This window comes from Marmota marmota, unplaced genomic scaffold, assembly GCF_001458135.2.
Source record: "Marmota marmota marmota unplaced genomic scaffold, marMar, whole genome shotgun sequence".
In the NCBI taxonomy this organism is placed as follows: Eukaryota; Metazoa; Chordata; class Mammalia; order Rodentia; family Sciuridae; genus Marmota; species Marmota marmota.
Window position 1 is genome coordinate 6968207 of NW_026000241.1, and position 17435 is coordinate 6985641.

General features: G+C 60.3%; 1 protein-coding gene across 1 annotated transcript; it reads right to left on the reverse strand.

Moving 5' to 3' along the window:
* Positions 1-1914: 1914 nt before the first annotated feature.
* LOC107145362 (cartilage oligomeric matrix protein) lies at positions 1915-8930 on the reverse strand. The gene is made up of 19 exons (XM_015489279.2): positions 8828-8930; positions 8541-8626; positions 8142-8193; positions 7593-7765; positions 6806-6943; positions 6481-6555; positions 6230-6388; positions 6045-6149; positions 5842-5949; positions 5529-5688; positions 5007-5125; positions 4717-4769; positions 4451-4632; positions 4137-4315; positions 3967-4015; positions 3501-3697; positions 2744-2916; positions 2295-2434; positions 1915-2211 (listed from the first exon to the last, which is right to left on the reverse strand). Exons 1-19 carry the CDS (start codon positions 8904-8906, stop codon positions 2165-2167), a joined length of 2274 nt encoding a protein of 757 aa, XP_015344765.1. The 5' UTR covers positions 8907-8930; the 3' UTR covers positions 1915-2164.
* Positions 8931-17435: the final 8505 nt, after the last annotated feature.

A 17435-nucleotide genomic window follows, 5' to 3' on the forward strand; every position in this document is an offset into this window, starting at 1 on the left:
ACACTCCTCTCTGGTGCCACCTTCTTGTGGCTTTTCAGTGCTGTGGAGGAGAATTCTGACATGGTGTGATTTCTCCAGGTGGTCCAGCTCTCTGGAGGACATAGCAGGGTCCCGTACTGAGGCCCGTGTTTCATGGTGGGGCATGGAATGGTGGCCAGTGGCCTTCAGATGGGCGTGGGACGTCACAGCCAGGGCTGTGTGGCCAGCAGCTGCCTACAGCCACTCGGGGGCACAGCCCAGGGAGGGATAGGCAGGGCCAGACAGCTGGGCAGCCACCGTGTGTCAGTGCCTGTCCCTAGGGGAGCTCGGAGACCCCCAGCCCTCCTGTCTTGGTGGGTCCTCAGCTGATCCAAACCAAACACTCTTCCAAATCCCCACCTGACCTGGCTCCCGGGTTTCTGTATTTCCAAAGAAGGCCTCGAGCGCCTGGCCAGCTGGGCGTGGTGAGGCCGGGTGGTACTGGGCCTCCACGCTCTCCAGTGGTTCCTGATGCAGCTGGTGGCCAGAGGTCACAGGGTCCTCATTGTGGGGGTGGGATGAGGGTCCCTCAGCACCAGGGGCCCCAACGCCAATGATAGGAGGTACCCTTGAGCCTGGTGCATTGTCACCCTGCTAGGTGACACTCCAGGTGAGGGGACCATGGCTCCTGGAGCCCTCCCCACATGGCCTGGAGAGCTTGGGGAAGACTCAGTCCTTTACAAACCACTGAGGATGCTTGGGGTGCGGAGGCAGCAGGGTCCCTTTAAGCCGCATTCTCCTTGGCCCCCGAGTCCCCATTCCTACAGGGGTCTTCTGGCATTTGACCTGGTGTCCCTGGGACATCCCCCCCCTCAGGTTGTGCCCAGTCAGTTTGGCCTGAGCCAACCATGTCCTTGGGTTCTTTCCAAGGAGTTCCGGCCAGCCAGGGCTCAGGTACCACTCAGAGCCCTCCCTGTGGTATGAGTGTCCCTTCTACCTTTGTCACCCAGGGACAGGAGGTGGGTGACCTGCATCCCAGGCCTGGGTGCGAGGCTACTCCCAAGGGCACAGGGTCAGGAGTGAGCCCCATGGGGCCTGAGCCTCAGTTTCCCTCCTGTCACTTTCCAAACCCGAAGGTCTCAGGGCCCCCGGCTCCCTGACCAGGGACGGGGGCAGAGGCTGGCCTTGGGATGGTGCTGGTTCCAGATGGCTCCATCCACCTTTCTCCGCGTGGCCCGTGTCAGGGGTGGGGGTTGTCTCACAGGGTTCTGGATTTGGGATCAATCCATGTTCGGCCTTGCCTAGCCCAGCTGGTCAAGCACTCCTGACCTCCTGCCCACTGGGAACATGGGGACATAGCCATGGCCTCGCACCACACCCCGGAGACTGGGCTTTGGCAGCCCAGGTCCACAGGCCCTGCCTTGCCCCCACTAGGAACTGCCCCCCCAGGGGCTGGGCAGCCCCATTGATATATGCAAACCTGCTGGTCCAAGCCCCGCCCCGCCCGTGCCCCTCTGTGCCCAGGCTGGCTCTGTCCCCCAGCATGTACACTCCACTGCGGATGTCCTGTGGGCCTGCGCGGGCGCTGTGGCAGGCAGGTGGGGCGGGCGCTCAGGGCACACTCGGCTGCCCCTGCCCGCCCTCCGGCGCGGACGCTTTTGTCTTTGTACCTTTGCATCCTTTGTAATGAAATGGAATAAAAATCCAATGTTTTCGTCTCTGTCTCTTCCCGTGTTTTCCTACCCTGTCTCCCCCCCTTGGGGATGGCAAAGGCCCCTGACCCTCTCTCTCCATGAATGGCCACAGGCACACAGACAGACACACAGGCATGAGTGCCCCACACACCCCTGTCGGCACCTGAGGAGGGATCCTCAAACTTGCAGGGGACAGACCAGCCCCCTAGAATCCTCCAGCAGACACTCCAGTGGAGGGGTCCCAGCTTCATCATGGCTGAGTGACTGGGACACGTGGCAGACCTAGGAACCTCCCCAAACCAGGACTGGATAGTCCCCAGCAGATAGGTGGGCCCCTCAGAGGCCCAGTTACACTGTCCCCTTGCAGCAAAGACCACACTTGGCACTCCCCCCGCACACGAGCTTTATTCGCCTCTCTGACCCTCTCCCTTCCCCTCTGGGCTGGGGCCTCCCTCGGCCCCCATCCCCCCATGGTAAGGGCAGCCAACGTCCAACAGTAGATTCCGGGTTCCCTAGGCCCGCTGCAGCCGCTGGGTCTCATAGTCTTCAGGGATGGTGTCTGCAAGAGAGGGCCAGCGGGTGAGAGGCCTTGCAAGGCCTTTGGGCAGATTCCCTGCCCTCCCTCCCGGGTCCCCAGCTCACCGTTGCAGCGGTAGCGCAGGTTGGCCCAGATGATGTTCTCCTGGGAGAAGCAGAAGACCCCCAGGCGGCCGCCCCTCATGGTTGTATCCAAGACCACGTTGCTGTCAGCCACCAGCTCGGGCCCCTCGTAGAACCTCACCCTGCAGGTGGGAGAGTGAGTCAGGCCACAGCCAGCACCATTTTGCCTGTGTTGGAATGGACACGAAGGGGCCCTGCCCACAGCCAGGGCTGAGTGACGCACCCAGGCATGCTAGCATCGTGGAATGAGGGTCAAAGGGTTCTTCTAACTGGAGACCCACTGCGCGCTGCTTCTGCCTGGCCCATATTCCCATTTTACAGACAAGGGGACAAGGCCCCAGGAGCCCCTTTCCCCCTGCAGCTGAGGGACTCCCAGCTGGGCCTGAGTGTCCCTGCCTGGCCCCGATCACTGGTGGAGGTGGGGGCCCCACCTGATGTAGCCCACTTGAGGCCGGTGCTGCAGGAACCAGCGGTAGGACGTCTTGTCCTTCCAGCCCACGTTGCGGGGGTCCTTCCACAGCAGCCGCACCTGGGACTCTGTGTCCCCTGTGTGCCACAACGCGTTCCGTAACTGCTCCCCGGGGCCTGTGGAGGACTTCACAGCCTGCCATTGTCCAGAGAAAGGGGTTCAGAGACTTCAGGGGTTTGGGGAAACCTGGATCCTAGCCTGGAAGGACAGAGCTGTGGGTCATGGTAGGAGGCCCTTGTTGGGATGACAGACCCACAAGGAAGCTTTCTTGGGGGCCAAATGGGGGCTCAGAGGTGGATCATGAGGGGCAGTCATGGGGTCTCCTGAGAGGATCTGGGAGTCTTGAACAGATTGGAGGTCTGGGAGGATTTGGGGAGGATAGATGACCTGCAGGACTTGGGTGCCTGTAGGATAAACCGAAATCTACAGAATTGGGGGGATTTGCTAGAAGGTTTCAGCAATATATTTGGGTCTAAGGGAGTCTGCAGAAAATTTGGGGGACTCAGAAAAACAGGGCCCTGTGATAGGCTTTAGGGGGCAAAGGCAGGTTGGGGGGACCCTGGGGCAGTGTTTGAGGGCTTGTGGGAGGACGCAAGATTGGGGCCTTTGGCTACCTAGGTGGAGTGAGAGCTTGGAATTCTGCAGAGTGATGCTGGGGGGGTGGGGGGGCTGTGGGTGTGTAAAGGCTTTTGCGGGGCGTCTGCGGGAGTGTGCAGGACCTTGAGCTGGATGCCAGGCTCGGCCACAGCACGGAAGGGGTTCGCCTGCCAGTACGTTTGTTCCATCTGTTTCCACATGACCACGTAGAAACTCGAGCTGTCCTGGTAACCGAAGATGAAACCCGCGTAGTCGTCATCCGTGGCTGTGTTCACGTGGAAGGTGCCCTCGAAGTCCACGCCATTGAAGGCCGTGTATCCTGACAAAGGGAAGGGGGTTTCGGGCTTTCATAGCCCCAGTCTTGGGTGCTCACCAGAGCCCAGCCCGCCCCCTGGAATCTGCCCCTTCAGGAGTCCAGACCCAGCCCCGGAGCCCAGACCACGCCCTAAACTACCACTGACCACGCCCCTCCGGAGCCCAGAACGCTCACGGCCCCGCCCTTCCCGGCTTCAGGCCTGACTTGGCCACGGCCCCGCCCCCTGCGGCCCCGCCTCCGAGCCGGCTCCGCCCAGCTCCCCGGCCTCTTACCCACAGCCAGGCCTGGGTCGCTGTTCATCGTCTGCACGATTTCCATCCCCTGATTAGGAAGAAGGGCCTCAGGTCGGCCACCAGGGCCTCTAGGCTTCCCGTCCCCCGCTTAGGCCCTGCTGAGGGGGTCCTGCTCTCCCAAAACCACCATTATCTGGCCTTGCCCTCACCTGGTTGAGCACCACCCAGTTGGGGTCAATTTGAGCGTCGCCCTCGGGGTCCAGCACAACAGTCTGGAAGGCCCGGAAGTCCGTGAGGGTGACCTCGGCGTTCTCTGGACACACATCAATCTTGTCTACCACCTTGTCTGCGTCGAAATCACCCTGGCACGCGTCACCCACGCCGTCCCCTGAGAGGAGATAGGAACTGAGACAACCCCTCCACGTGGGTTCAGCTTCAGGCTCTGCCACAGGTGGGGGCCACACCCATTCCAGGCCACCTCACCCCCACCAATACCGGCCCGCCCCTGTCACCCCTGTCATACTGTCTGCATCCTCCTGGCGTGGGTTGGGTACCAGGCGACAGTTGTCCCTACTATCAGGGACTCCATCATTGTCATCATCGTCATCACAGGCGTCACCCTGACCGTCGTGGTCTGAATCTTGCTGGGCACTGTTGGGCACTGTGGGGCAGTTGTCCCGGGAGTCTTGGTGTCCGTCCCCATCCCTAAAGAGGGTAAGTTCAATAAAGGTGGGAAGCTCAGAGGATTGGCCGGGTGTCCCACACACCCACCCTAGGTGGCCTCCTTACTGGTCTTGGTCGCTGTCACAAGCATCACCTACAAAATCATGGTCCACATCCCTCTGGGGAGGAGGTAAGGATCAGGGTTCACAATCAGGAGAGAGGATCTCAGAAGCCTCCCTCTGCACTCCCTCTGCAGCCAAGCTCCTCCTGACGCCAAGGAAACCCCCAAGGCCAGGCCACTTGGACCGTGGGAGGCCCTTGTCTGGCAGGCGGGATCCTCTAAGCTGTGGTCTTGGTAACCCAGCCTGGGGCTCACCCCAGGGCACTGACCCAGCTGGGATCTGGCCTGCTCTCACCTGGTCTGGGTTGTCCTTCTGAGGGCAGTTATCACAGGCATCCCCTACACCATCACCGTCACTGTCCTTCTGGTCTGAGTTGGGCACCCTGGGACAGTTGTCTGCTGAGTTTCGGATCCCTGCAGGAATCCAGGCACAAGTCCCAAGATTGGGGCGGGGTCAGATGACTTCATTAGGACAAAGACCAAGACTGATGCTAGCCTGGAACACAGCCCCAGCTCCGTGGATGGTTCTCCCTCCCAGCTAAACTGGGTACCTTGTGAATGCCACCCCAAACCTCTATGTCCCTGTCTGTAAAAATGGCATCTTTGGCGTCTGCAGCATCTAACACAAAGTCCACCACCCACTCCTAGGAACTCCTAGTCCTGCCTCCTGCCTCAAGGCCCGGCTTGCATTTTTCTGCCCGCGGGAGCACCGGCCTTGGTCTAGGGCGACCTAGGCGAGTTCACACCATCCAGTTTCCAAGATCCATCAAGCCCCGCCCCGGAGCTGGCCGCTCATCTCCCCAGCCTGCTTGCTCACGGTCTCCATCGATGTCGTCGTCGCAGGCGTCGCCCCGACCATCCTGGTCTGTGTCCTTCTGGTCGTCATTCTTCTGGGACCGGCAGTTGTCGCACGCATCACCCCACTTATCGTTGTCCGAGTTGCGTTGGTCTGCGTTCCGCACCAGGGGGCAGTTGTCCTGGGGGAAAGGGCCAGTTAAGGAGAGTCAGGCTGGGAAAGGTAAAATCATTTCCCATTCTTGCTCATCTCTGAGGTCCTGCCTCCTCTTCAGGGAACCCTTTTCACCCCAGACCGAAAGCCCAGTCCAACCTTGGTCCCCTCATGGCCTCACCTCTTCGTTGCGGACCCCGTCACCATCGGCATCAGGGTCGCAGGCGTCTCCTATGCCATCGCGATCCACGTCCTCCTGCCCTGAGTTGGGCACCGTCACGCAGTTGTCCTGAGGGTGGTCACGGCAGGCATGAGTGGCTTGACCATGTAGCCCTGTCCAGACCTCACTCCCGCTCGGTCACGCCCCTTCACGACCCCGCCCACCTTGCGGCATTGGCGCTCGGAGCAGCGCAGTTTTTCGTCCGGGAAGCCGTCCAGGTCAGTGTCCCGGCCACAGAGGAGTCCGTTGCCAGCCCAGCCGACTGCACACTGTAGAGGGGAGTCGGTGGGTGACCTGATGTAACCGTACCCTCGACCCCTCTGCCGCCCCCTGAGTTCCTGCAACTCACCACGCAGGACCGGGAGCCGTCGCGCTCCAGGACACAATCAGCCTTTTCGTGGCAAGGGCTGGGCGATCCGTCAGGGCAGAAACGTTGCGCGCGCCGCCGGCAGCCAGATGCCTGATCGCCTACGAAGCCGGGCTGGCACGGGCCACACTGGAAGGAGCCCTGCGCCCATGCCCGGGACAGTCAGCGCGGGCCCTCACCCCTGCCCTGCTCCCGTGGGCGCAATCCTTCCGCCCTCCCCGCGCCGGCCTTACCCGGGTGTTGATGCACACCGAGTTGGGAACGCAGTTATGCTGCCCGGTCTCACACTCATTAATATCCGTGCAAACCTAGGGGAGGGGGGACTCAGAGGTCACCGTCCCACTCGCATACCCATCCCGCCATTCTCACCCGGTCCTCGCCGCTTCCACACCTGGCCTTGCCATTCCTCCCATCCTACCCGGCAGGGCAATAGGAATCGGATCTACCGCGGAAGCCCCTTCATCCTCCCGCTAGAGCGAGGCTGGAGGACGAGTTGACTGCACAAAATGCTTCCCCACTTCCCTTCTGCTGCCAAAGCCGAGCCCCTACGCCCCTCACCTGCTTGTTGGCCTTGGCGAAGGCCAGTCCCACGCCTTCGTGGGTGGGGCCGCTGTACCCCGGGGGACAAGCCTCACAGCGGAACCCCGGGCTGGTGTTGATGCAGCGGACGCGGGGAAAGCAGGGGTGGGCGTTGCACTGAGGGAGAAGGAGCCACAGCGGGGTCAGAAAATGTGGAGCTGGACCCTGAGAGCCACACCTCCGGATTTCCCGGATTTGGAAAATTTAAGAACCGTCAGCCAGCCCTGGGAGCAGGGTGCCACGTGGGACGAAGGCAACCATTCCAGGAGTCACACACGACTTTGCCCTGATGGGAAAACGCGACCACGAAAGAAGGGGGCTGCTCCCTCATGGCCGAGGAGGGGAGTTTTGGGGACGGGCATCCCCAGCGGAGGGAGGGAGTGGTCGCCGGGGCCTGCGTGCCCGACGACGGTGGGGTCGTTGAAAATGGCGCTCCTCTGTCATAGAAAAGTGGCTGGGGCGGTCGACCCCAGGTGGTGAGGAGGGTTGTTGGGGAGGACCTCGCCCGGCGGTGAGAGAGTCGTCGAGGTCAGTGTCACTAGCGGTGGAGGGGGTGATCAGGGCGGGCGTCTCCGGTGATAACGAGCGTGATCTGGGTGGAGGTCCCCGGACAGTGAGGAGGTCGTTTTGGCTTGCGTCCTCAACTGTGAGAGGCTCGTCTGGGAGAGCACCTCCAGTGGAGGAGGGGGTCGTTGGGGTGGTGGGAGATTGTTGGGTGGGTGGTGGAGGGATCGTGCAGGGCGGCGGGGTTCGGGAGGCCCGCGGCACCGTCATTAACGTCTGTGCAGTGCGAACCGTTGCCGGTGAAGCCCGCGGGGCAGGGGCCACAGCGCGCGCCACTCGCGGTCTCAGTGCAGGCCACGCCAGGGAAGCAGGAGCCAGCCGCGCAGTAGGACAAGGGCCGCACGCTCAGGCCCGGCGTGCGCGCAGGCTGCATCCCTGCGGGGGAGGGGGCGGGGCTGGTCAGGGTCACGCCCTGGGGCTGAACGCAGGCCCCTGGAGGCGGGGCGAGGTCCCGCACGCTCCGGATCCTGCCTTGGGCTGCGCGCGGTGTCTTTCCTTTCGTGGACTCTGCGCTGTGCTCTTTTCTGCCTCTCCTCTCCGCTCCTCCATCTCCCTGCATCTCTCGCAGCATGCTCGGTCTCCCTGTCCCCCCTCCCTCTTGGTCTCTCTTCGTCTCTCATCCGATCTCCCTATTTCTGCCAGCACCCATCTTCCTGTATCTTTCTTTCTCTGACTTTCTCTCGTTCTCTGTCTCCCCATCTCTCCTCTCTCTCCCGCCCGCCCGCGTCTCTGCCGCCCCAGCCGCGCTCACCGCACGCGTCACACTCCATCACGGTGTTTTTCAGGAATGTGATCTCCTTGACCTGCAGGACGTGGGGTGGGAAGATCAGTGGAGCCCCCTCCCTCTCCTCCCTTGGCCTCCCCTTGCCATCCCCCGGACTCCCTGTTCACAGACCGTCCCACTCCCCTAGACGCTCTCTTCTAGGGCTCCCGACCCCTAGACTCCCTACGCTCCCGGTTTCCCTGTCCCTCCCCTAGACTGCCTCCTCCTTCCTTGGAGCCCCTATCTCCGTGACCCCTCTTTCCCTCTTCCTTTCCACACACTTCCTCGCCCAGGACTCCCTCCTCCTGTCTCCCCTCCCCCCTGCTCTCCTACCCTCGAGACCCCCTCCCACCTCCTTCCCCATTGCTGTCTCCTCGCGCGCCTCACCTGCTGCCGCAACAGCTCCCGCACGTCCTGCAGCGCAGCGTTGGTCTCCTGCAGCTCGCGCAGCATCTGCGGGGCAAGGTCTCCGCCTGTGTTTTCAGGGGGTGCTGGTGGGCTTCGGGATCTGGGGATCCCACAATCCCATCCCTTCCTTCGGGATCCACAGCCTGCTTTCTCAGCCCTGCGCGCCCCAGCGAACAGTCCCGAGCCTCAAGAAGCTGGAACTGCAAGCCTTTCAAAGGTCCTCCTGCCGATGGGGGGACATGGCACTTGAGGCCAGCGTGTCTTACCTAGAGGAATCTGGCCCTGGCCGGACACGCGGAGGGCCCACAGGGTGAGTAGGAGAACACAGGCGGTGCCAGGGGCCATGGCTGCGGCGGGATGCTGGACGGCTGTTCACTCTCTGCCGCCCACGAGGCCCGCGGGGCCTTTTTATCCCAGCGGAGTGGCCGGCCCCGGGGACGGCCCACCGCGGCCCTGCCCAGCTCCAGCCGCAAGGTAAACAGATGGCGCTGGGCTTTGCGTTCAAGGCCTCACCCGATTTGCCCAGCAGAGCTGCCGGCGGCTGAATCAGGACACAGTGGGGCAACTGGAGGTCTGTGGAGAGGGATGACTTGGGGGGAATCAGTGAAACCAACCCCCCTCCCCCAGCCCTGCATTCCCTCTCACTATTTATTGAGTGCCTGCTGCATACAAGCCTGGGGTAGAGCTGGGAACAAGTCTCCACCGCTGCCCTGAGGGTTTGAGAAGGTGAGGACACACCCACTTTGGATGAGACGGGCTGGTCCCCTGCTCCCTCCTCACTTGCTTCAAAATCCCGCAAATGGGGCCAGGGTAGAGCTCAGCTCAGTGAGGCCCTGGGGACCATGCTCAGCACAGAAAGAAAAGAAGAAGAAGAAAGAAAACACAGACAATAAATGAGGTCTCTCTGTGCGCTTCTTTCCTGGTACAAGGGAGGTGATGTGTGCCATCCTGAACTGTTATCATCAGTACTGGAAAATGGGGCAGGAGCAGGGGAGATGCCATCTGGGCAGCTCCTGGCCTCCCACCCTGGAGGGTTGCAAGGTGTTCGCTCTCCCTGTGGTTCTTGGCTGCTGGTGCTGGACGCCTGACTGCCCAGGACGGTGTTCAGTTTCTCAGTCTGTACCGTGGGTGGGGGTGTGTGTGCGTCAGTCCCCAGCCAGGGTGTGAACTACCCCTCAAGAGCTCCTGTTGGAGGAGATCCGAGGGGGAGTCTGGGGCTTCTGTTTGTGGAGGCTGCGCCATACCTTCCAAGTTTCTCCTAGTCGCTGTGGGAACCGTCCATAATAAAAATAAAAATGACGGCTCATGGGGAAAATCTCTCCTCGGTGTCTAGCTGCACTCTTGAGCTATAAAACACCTTGACTTCCTGGAGTCCGTTAACCCTATCCACCCCAGCCTTCCAGGACTCACAGCCTGTAGTCTACAGACAGGGAAACTGAGGTCCAGGAAGGGGAAGAGGGAGGAGGTGAAGTGGGTCTTAGCCAGATCTGTTCACAAGGGAGGTTACAGAGAGTCACCGAGGGCTTCCTCGAGGTGGAGGCAAGGGGACAAAAAGGAAAGTGAGGTTGGGTGCTGTGGCGCTCTTCAGTAATCCCTGCTACTCAGGAGGCTGAGGCAGGAAGATCACAAGTTCAAGGCCAGCCTCTGCAACTTAGCAAGACCCTGTCTCTAAAAGGAAAAGGGCTCCGATCAGCAGAGGGGAGACGAGAGGGCAGCTCTAGTGGGGAGAAGCTTGGGGGGCTTGAGGGTGGGGACATTTCTAGGCACATTCATTCATTCCACTAATGTGCAGGGAGCAGTCATTGTGGGTCACATCCTGTGCTAGGGGACACAGGAGGAGATGCAGCCTTGTCCCTTTTAGGGAGCTCAGGTTAGTGGGGAGATAACTACACCATCACCCAGAGGGGCCGGGCTATGATGGGAAGCACCCCAGGAGGTGACCCAGTGGGAGAAGGGAGGGGGATGGGGGGGGCTTCATGAGACACCCAGGCTGGGACATAGATGAAGAGGACGGTACCAGATAAAGAGAGGGTGGAAAGGTGTTCCAGGAAGAGGGAACAGCAGAGGCTATTCCTGAGACAGGCATGAGCCTTGGCTACGGGACGTACTGATCTCAGGGTACTGGGATCTCGGGGCTCAGGCAGAAGCAGCAGATGAGACTCCAGGAGGTCAGTGCCAGTGGCATTTTTCTTCTGGGGGCAATAGGGAGCCACAGAGGGTGAAAGAGGAAAGGCTTGTCTGGAGGGGGAAGCTGGCTGGGAGCCGCCCGCCGAGCCCAGGCATCTCCAGTGAAGCCCATGCCCGCACCCGGCCCCCAGCCTGACTGCTCCTGCCCGGGGCCATGAGCTCACCTCCTGTTTTCCTTGGCATCCAGACACCTGGGGGCCACTCCCGGGCAGCACTGGAATTCTCAGGAAAACCACGACTCCAGCAGGACCTGTGGGCTTGTGTGTGCCTCGTGCGGCTGGGACGAGCGCACATGGAAGCCAGGTCCCTGCCACAAGCCAGGCACGGGGCTGGGGCTTGGACACACGTGGCCTGGGCCATGACCAGGCCATGCGAAGGTCCAGGGAAGGGCGTTACAAGAGGGAACCGCAGGAACAGAGTCTCGAGGATGAGCCAGTACCCAGGCAGACAGCAGAGTCCTAGAGGACAGGCCAGTGGCTCGCCCCTGGACCCCACCAGCCCACAGTCCCCTTCTAGGCAGCTGCCCCTCCTTGGCACACGTGGCACCAGCCCACGCTACAGAGAAGCCCACTGCAGGCATCTTTATGACCTTGGACCTGCTGTTTCTGCCGCTCCTTCCAAGGCCAGCTGTGACCGCCCCTTCCCCGGGGACCCTCACTCCTGGCAGCACCTCAGACCCCAGGCAGATCATCCCAGCTGAAAAGATTGGGGTGGGTGACCCCTAGCCCAGCCCTGACCTGACTGGGAATGTCTGTGGTTTGCTTCGTCCCTCTCACCTGGGGCTCCCCGGGGGCTGGGCGGGTGCAGAGAGGCCAAAAGGTTGGGTAACCAGGAGAGCAGCCCTATAAGTAGTTATTATTCCTTAAAATAATGTCACATTTTTACTATTAAAAACAGTAACGACTATAAGCACGGATATGTAACAACAAATCCCATTCTTAGATATACTTGCAATGCAGTAATTTTAAAATTTGGAAAAAAATAGGGACCCCTGACGTCACGGTACTTGGTACGGTAGTGAAGATGGACTTGGAGGCTCACAGCCTGGTTCCAAGTGTTGTCCGAATGGCCTTGCTGTGTGACTAAGATCAAGTAGCTTACCCTTTCTGTGCCTCAGTTTCCTCACCTGTAAAATGGGTGTAGTGATGCTGAGGGGATGGAATGAACTGCCTCATGGGAGTCCTTAAGCCCCGTGCCCAGCTCCAGGATTACATGATATGGAACTTGGACATTGTGGCACCTCTCAGAGAGGAGAGGCCATGGCCTGAGGTCACACAGCCAGAATTCAAACAGGAGAAGACAAGAACCCCAAGCCCTTCACACACCCAGTCCCTGCGGCAGTCACAGAATCCAGACTAAAAACGCTGGCCCGACCCCCTCAGGAGCTGGGAGGTTCTGTGGCCCTGGCAGCGCCTCCCGACTGGGCCTCTGCTGGCCCGAGCCAGTCCCCTTCCCACCAGGCCAGGCCCAGTAGTTCTGGGAGCCGGGCCAGGCTGGGCCGAGGGCTGGTGCCTGTTTGATGGGGCCCCTGGGCCCCTCCTGGCTGACGCCTGCTGGGCCAGGAGACACGCGGGCGCCCGGCTGGCTCTCCTGCCCAGCGCTGCGCCTGGTGAATCCAGAGGGAAAGTATGTGGGGAGACAGCTGCGCCGGGCGGGCCGGCCACAGCCCAGGTCTGGGGAATTCATCAAGGCAGCACGGAAGGGCCACTTGGCCACCTCTGCCTCCAAGCCCACGAACCAGACTTGCCCCGCCTCGGATGGCCACACTCAAGTTAGTTCTCAGGAAGGACCGCCTGCCAGGGGCAGGGTGAGGGTCTAGAACCAGAGCCGGCAAACCCACGCCCACTTCCTGAGGAAGCAGGCTCAGCAGCCTCCTGCCCTCCTTCTGCTTTGGCCTTGAGGCCAGTCCAGCTGAGGCTCCCCGCTGGGTGATGATAAAGGAAGAGGATAACAATAAACATAGTGGCTACAATTTTATTGAGCAAGTGCCAAGTGCCTGCAACCTTGTCATGAGGCTCTTGTGGGTTTTTCTTTTCTGTCCTCATCAAAGCCCTAGAAGTCAAGAGTTCATCATCATGGGAGGCCACAGGGCACAGGGGGGCAATCAGGGCACAGCAATGACGTCTGGACATTCAGGGCTTGAGCTTCACAGCCTGGTTCTGCTGTGTGACCTGAGGAAAGCTGCTTAACCAGTCTGTGCTCAGATTCTTCATTTTCTTCTTTTCTCTGTCTCCCTGTCTGCCATCTTCCAAAGATTTTTCTCCTCATTACTTACATGACTTCTTTTTTTAAATATATTTTTTAGTTGTAGGCGGATACAATGCCTTTATCTTATTTATTTTTATGTGGTGCTAAGGCTCGAACCCAGGGCCTCACGCATGCCAGACGATCTCTCTACCACTGAGCCCCAACCCCAGCCCCATACTTGACTTGCTAAGGTCAGCCTTCTGACTGGAGGAAGGAGGAGCTTCCCTAGGAATGGACTGGAATTCCAGGAGGTGGCTTTTGCGAGGTGCTGAGTTCTTTTTGTTTTGTTTTTGGTACCAGGAATTGAATCCAGATTCACTTAACCACTGAGCCATATCCCCAGCCCTTTTTTAATTTTTATTTTGAGACAGAATCTTACTGTTGCTGAGGCTGGCCTCAAACCTGCAATCCTCCTGCCTCAGCCTCCCGGATCTCTGGGATGACAGGCACGCGCCACCGTGCCCGGTTCCCTTCTTTGTTTTCCAGGGATAACTGTGGTAGGATAAACGAGCAACCCGCCCTCCTCTCCTTCCCTCCCATGTTGCATGAGCGTTTTGTACAGACAAGGTGAAAATCCACAACCACTGGTAGAAAATATGCAGAAAAGCTGTGCATCCCAACACAGACGGAAGCTTTTCTTCTTGTTGTTCCCTAAACAATGCACGACAGGAACTGGTCACATGGCGTTGACCTCGTGTCCAGTATCCCAGGCCACCTAGAGACCACTGAATACCACGGTGTTTCACGGAAGGGACGGAGCATCTGTGGGCTTTGGCTTCAGGGGGTCCTGGAACCATCCCCGTGGATATGGAGGGGGACTGGGTGGGAGGTGCTGAGCCCTCGGTGTGGCCACCAACACCCCCGCTTCACAGGTGGCCGCACTGAGGCTCGGCCAGCCCTGCCCGTCCTGTCCTGTCTGCACGGACCCTGGATGCTGGAGAGGGAGGTCATGCCCCGTCCCCCCCCAGGGAGACAGACAGCCCGGCCACGGAGCAGCTCCTCCATCCTGCAGCTCCCCGGGGAGGTGGCCTGTGGCCTGCCCAGCCCCACACCCCTCCAGCTCTCGGCCCTCTGCAGTCCCCTCCCTGCCCTTCACAGGAGGCCCTTGTTCAGGCGGGTGATGGATGGAACAGGACATGGCGTGTTTGCCTACTGGGCAGGGACCCAGGGCAGCCCGGCTGGCAGGGAGGGATGCTGCCGGGCAGGGAGGAGCCCGGCCCCCAGCCTGTGCACCTAAGGAGCCAAGTGACTGCTTCTTGATGGCTGCATGAGATGCAATAGCCTCACCCACCGGACAGACCCTGACCCTCTGTCCCCTCTGTGGGGTGCTGGTGGCCCGGAAGGAGGTGCAGACTACAGGAAAGGCACTGCCAGCGCGGGTGAGGGGAGCCCATCAAGGCCCAGCGGCACCTGCAGGCGGGGACCCAGGCAGAGGCACAGCCAGGGCAGAGGCCCAGGGGCAGGCGGGGCCCACCCAGCTCCTCTGCCCTCCTGGCTCCCACCTGGTCTGTGACCCTCCCTGGGCTCCGTCCATGGCCTCCTCCTTGCTCAGCAGTCCCCTCTGGCCTCTGCAGTGCCCTGAGTGGCTCCCTCAGAGCCCGACCCTGCTGCCTGGCGCTGGTGCACTGCAGGGTCATGTGGCTGCCTCCTCCGCACAGCAGCCCATCCTGGGGTGCTGGTCCTCAGGGCGCCAGTCCTCAGGGTGCCGGTCCTGGGGTGCCAGTCCTCAGGGTGCCAGTCCTGGGGTGCCGGTCCTCGGGGAGCCTCCTGTAGGGCACACGGTAGAATACACAAATGGTGAATGAATAGAAGGTGGGTGAAGGGTGGGCGGGTGAGTGGGTGGACGGATGGGTTGGTGAGTGACAGGTGGGTGGCTGGATGAGCAGGTGGATAGCGGGGAGCTTCGCTGTGTGGCAGCCCCATTCAGAGGTCACTATGGTCACGAGGTCATGGCTCAATGGTCAAGCACTCAGTAAAAGAAAGAAGGTGAAGCACACAGTAGGTGCGGTTCAGACATTCTCTGCCTTCCTTGCCGTGTATGAGATGGACTGGCAGGACCCCCTCCGTCTGCCCCAGCCTCCTCTTTCTGTCCCTCCTGCTTTTAGGTCTGTCTCACCTCAGGGCCTTTGCACAGGCTGTGCCAGCTGCCTGGAGCAGCCTTCCTCCTACTCTCCAGCTGGCTGACACCTACTTCCTCCTGCGGCTGGAGCCGGCCCAGCCAGGGCCAGGTGTGTCTTCCCCCACCCAAGAGGGATGCAGATGATGCTCCCCTCCTCCCAGGAGGATCCACACCACACCACTGGGAAGTCAAGGAGGGGGCTCTGGGGCAGACACAGGGGGCCCCTGGAAGGGGTCTGATGGCACTTGCAGTTGATGGTGTTGGGCAGCCGCTGGACACCAGCCCCGGGCACCTCCTGGCTGTGTTTGCCACTGGGCTGAGCCGTGCCCTTCTCTATAGCAGGGAGTCCAGGGGATCCGAGCCAGGAGACCCTAGGTCACGGTGGCTGGAGACTTGGGAGTGAGGACTCATGACAGGGGCTAATGGTGTCCTTGCCTCTGTAGCGTTAAGACACCCACAGAGCCACGCATTGTGGCCACCAGTCCCCAGAGGGCACAGGTCCACAGGGCGGTGGAAGCTACGGGACCCAGGGGTGGAGAGAGAGGGTGACAGGGCACGAGGACACGGCACATGTGATGCCACCTGGTCAGGGGTTCAGAGTGGGCTCGGCAGGACCATCGAGGGCCACCACGCCCCGTCTGCTGTCCCAGGAGGTCTCTCTCCAGCCAGCCACCCAGCTGCCCGTGTCCTGGGGCCAGGGCCAGGCGAGGACCCAGGAGCCCAGTGCTCAGCAACAAGTGGCAAGGGAATCAATGAGTCCCTTCACCGTCCCCAGCCCGCGGGGCCAACAGCAACAAGGTGGAGAAGTGGGGCGAGGCGGGACCCGCTCCGGCAGTCAGGGTGGCTTGGGTTCCCAGACACACCCCGTGGGAAGGGGCTCCTGGGCTGCTCCTGGTGGGGACCCCTCACCCGGGGCCTGTGGCAACCAGCCCGGTTCAGAGCGCAAACCCAGGCCCAGGTGGAGACGGCCCAGGACACAGCGGGCCCAGCGGCTCGCGGCCAGCCTGCCTCTCCGGACCCAGATGTTTGCCTCCAGATGTGGCGAAGCGTAGAAGCCGGAGCGTGAGCACGGGCATCTTCTCCTGCTCGCTGAACTCCTCATGCCCTCCTCACAGGGCTGCCATGGGGACAGGGTGGCCATACAGCTGGCACCGGGGACAGCCAGCCCCTGGTCTCCATGGGTTCCACAGCTGCGGATTCAACCAACCGTGAAAGGAAAACACGCAGAGAAAAATGTTCCCGAACTGAACGTGTACAGACTTTTTTCTTATTAATCATTCCCTAAAAATACAACGTAAGAACTGTGAGCATTCACGTGGCGTTAGTGTTCTAAGTCACCCAGGGATGGAACAGGACGTGGCGTGTTTGCCTACTGGGACCTATGACTTTCTTTCAGCTGTCCCCTTCTTCCTTTTCTTTTGATGACGATAAAATATGCATAAAATAAATCATTTCAACAATTTTAAAGTGGATAATTCAATGGTGTTTTGAGTCTATTTCTGATGTCCTGCAGCCATCATCTTTACCGAGTTTCAGAACATTTTCACCTCTGCCCAAGAAATTCTATGCCCACTACAGTCACTCCCAGCCCCTCCTCCCCGCCGCAGCGAACACTGATCTGTTTTCTCTCTATGCACTTCCCCGTTCGGGAGTTTCTATGAATGGAATCAGCCACAGTGTAGCCTTTTGTGTCTGGCTCTTTCCATCAAGTCCCCAGGGTTTTTCTATGTGGTGGTCTGCGTCAGTGCTTCATTCCTTTTTAAGGCTGACTAATAGTCCATCATATGGATAGACCATGTTTGCTTATCCACTCAGGTGTTGATGGCCACTTGGGTTATTTCCACATTTTACCTGTTGTCATAATGCTACCACGAACATCTGTGTACAAAGATTTGTTTGAGCTGGAAGCAGTGATGCTCACCTGTCATCCCAGCGACTCAGGAGGCTGAGGCGGGAGGATGGCAAGTTCAAGGCCAGCCTCAGCAACTGATCGAGACCTTGATTCACAAACTAAAAAGGGCTGGGGATGTGGCTCAGTGGTTGAGTGCCCCTTAGTTCAGTCCCCTTCCTGGCCTCTCCCCCTGCCCCGCCCCGCCCCCACCCCCTGCTGCAGAGAATCTTCCCCCTGATTGGCCAGCAAAGATCTCAGGGCTGATCCTCATTGGCCCAGCTCAGATCCCACCGCCATCCCAAACCAATCTCTGTGGTCGGTGAGTGGAGGGCTTCCAATGGCCAGCCCCCCGCCTGAGCCCCCTCCGGGGTGGGGACCCGTCATTCTCGGTGCAGACTGGATGCCCGAAAGGCAGCGTGGAGGAGGCTGG

What these genes read in the sequence shown, in the direction of transcription:
- LOC107145362 (XM_015489279.2), bottom strand. Translation starts at nt 8,906, where the DNA reads ATGGCCCCTGGCACCGCCTGTGTTCTCCTACTCACCCTGTGGGCCCTC. An exon ending in TCGCCAAGGCCAACAAGCAG is followed by an intron (nt 6,556 to 6,805) that starts GTGAGGGGCGTA and finishes CCCCTCCCCTAG; the next exon opens with GTTTGCACGGATATTAATGA. An exon ending in AGAAGGACAACCCAGACCAG is followed by an intron (nt 4,770 to 5,006) that starts GTGAGAGCAGGC and finishes CCTCCTCCCCAG; the next exon opens with AGGGATGTGGACCATGATTT.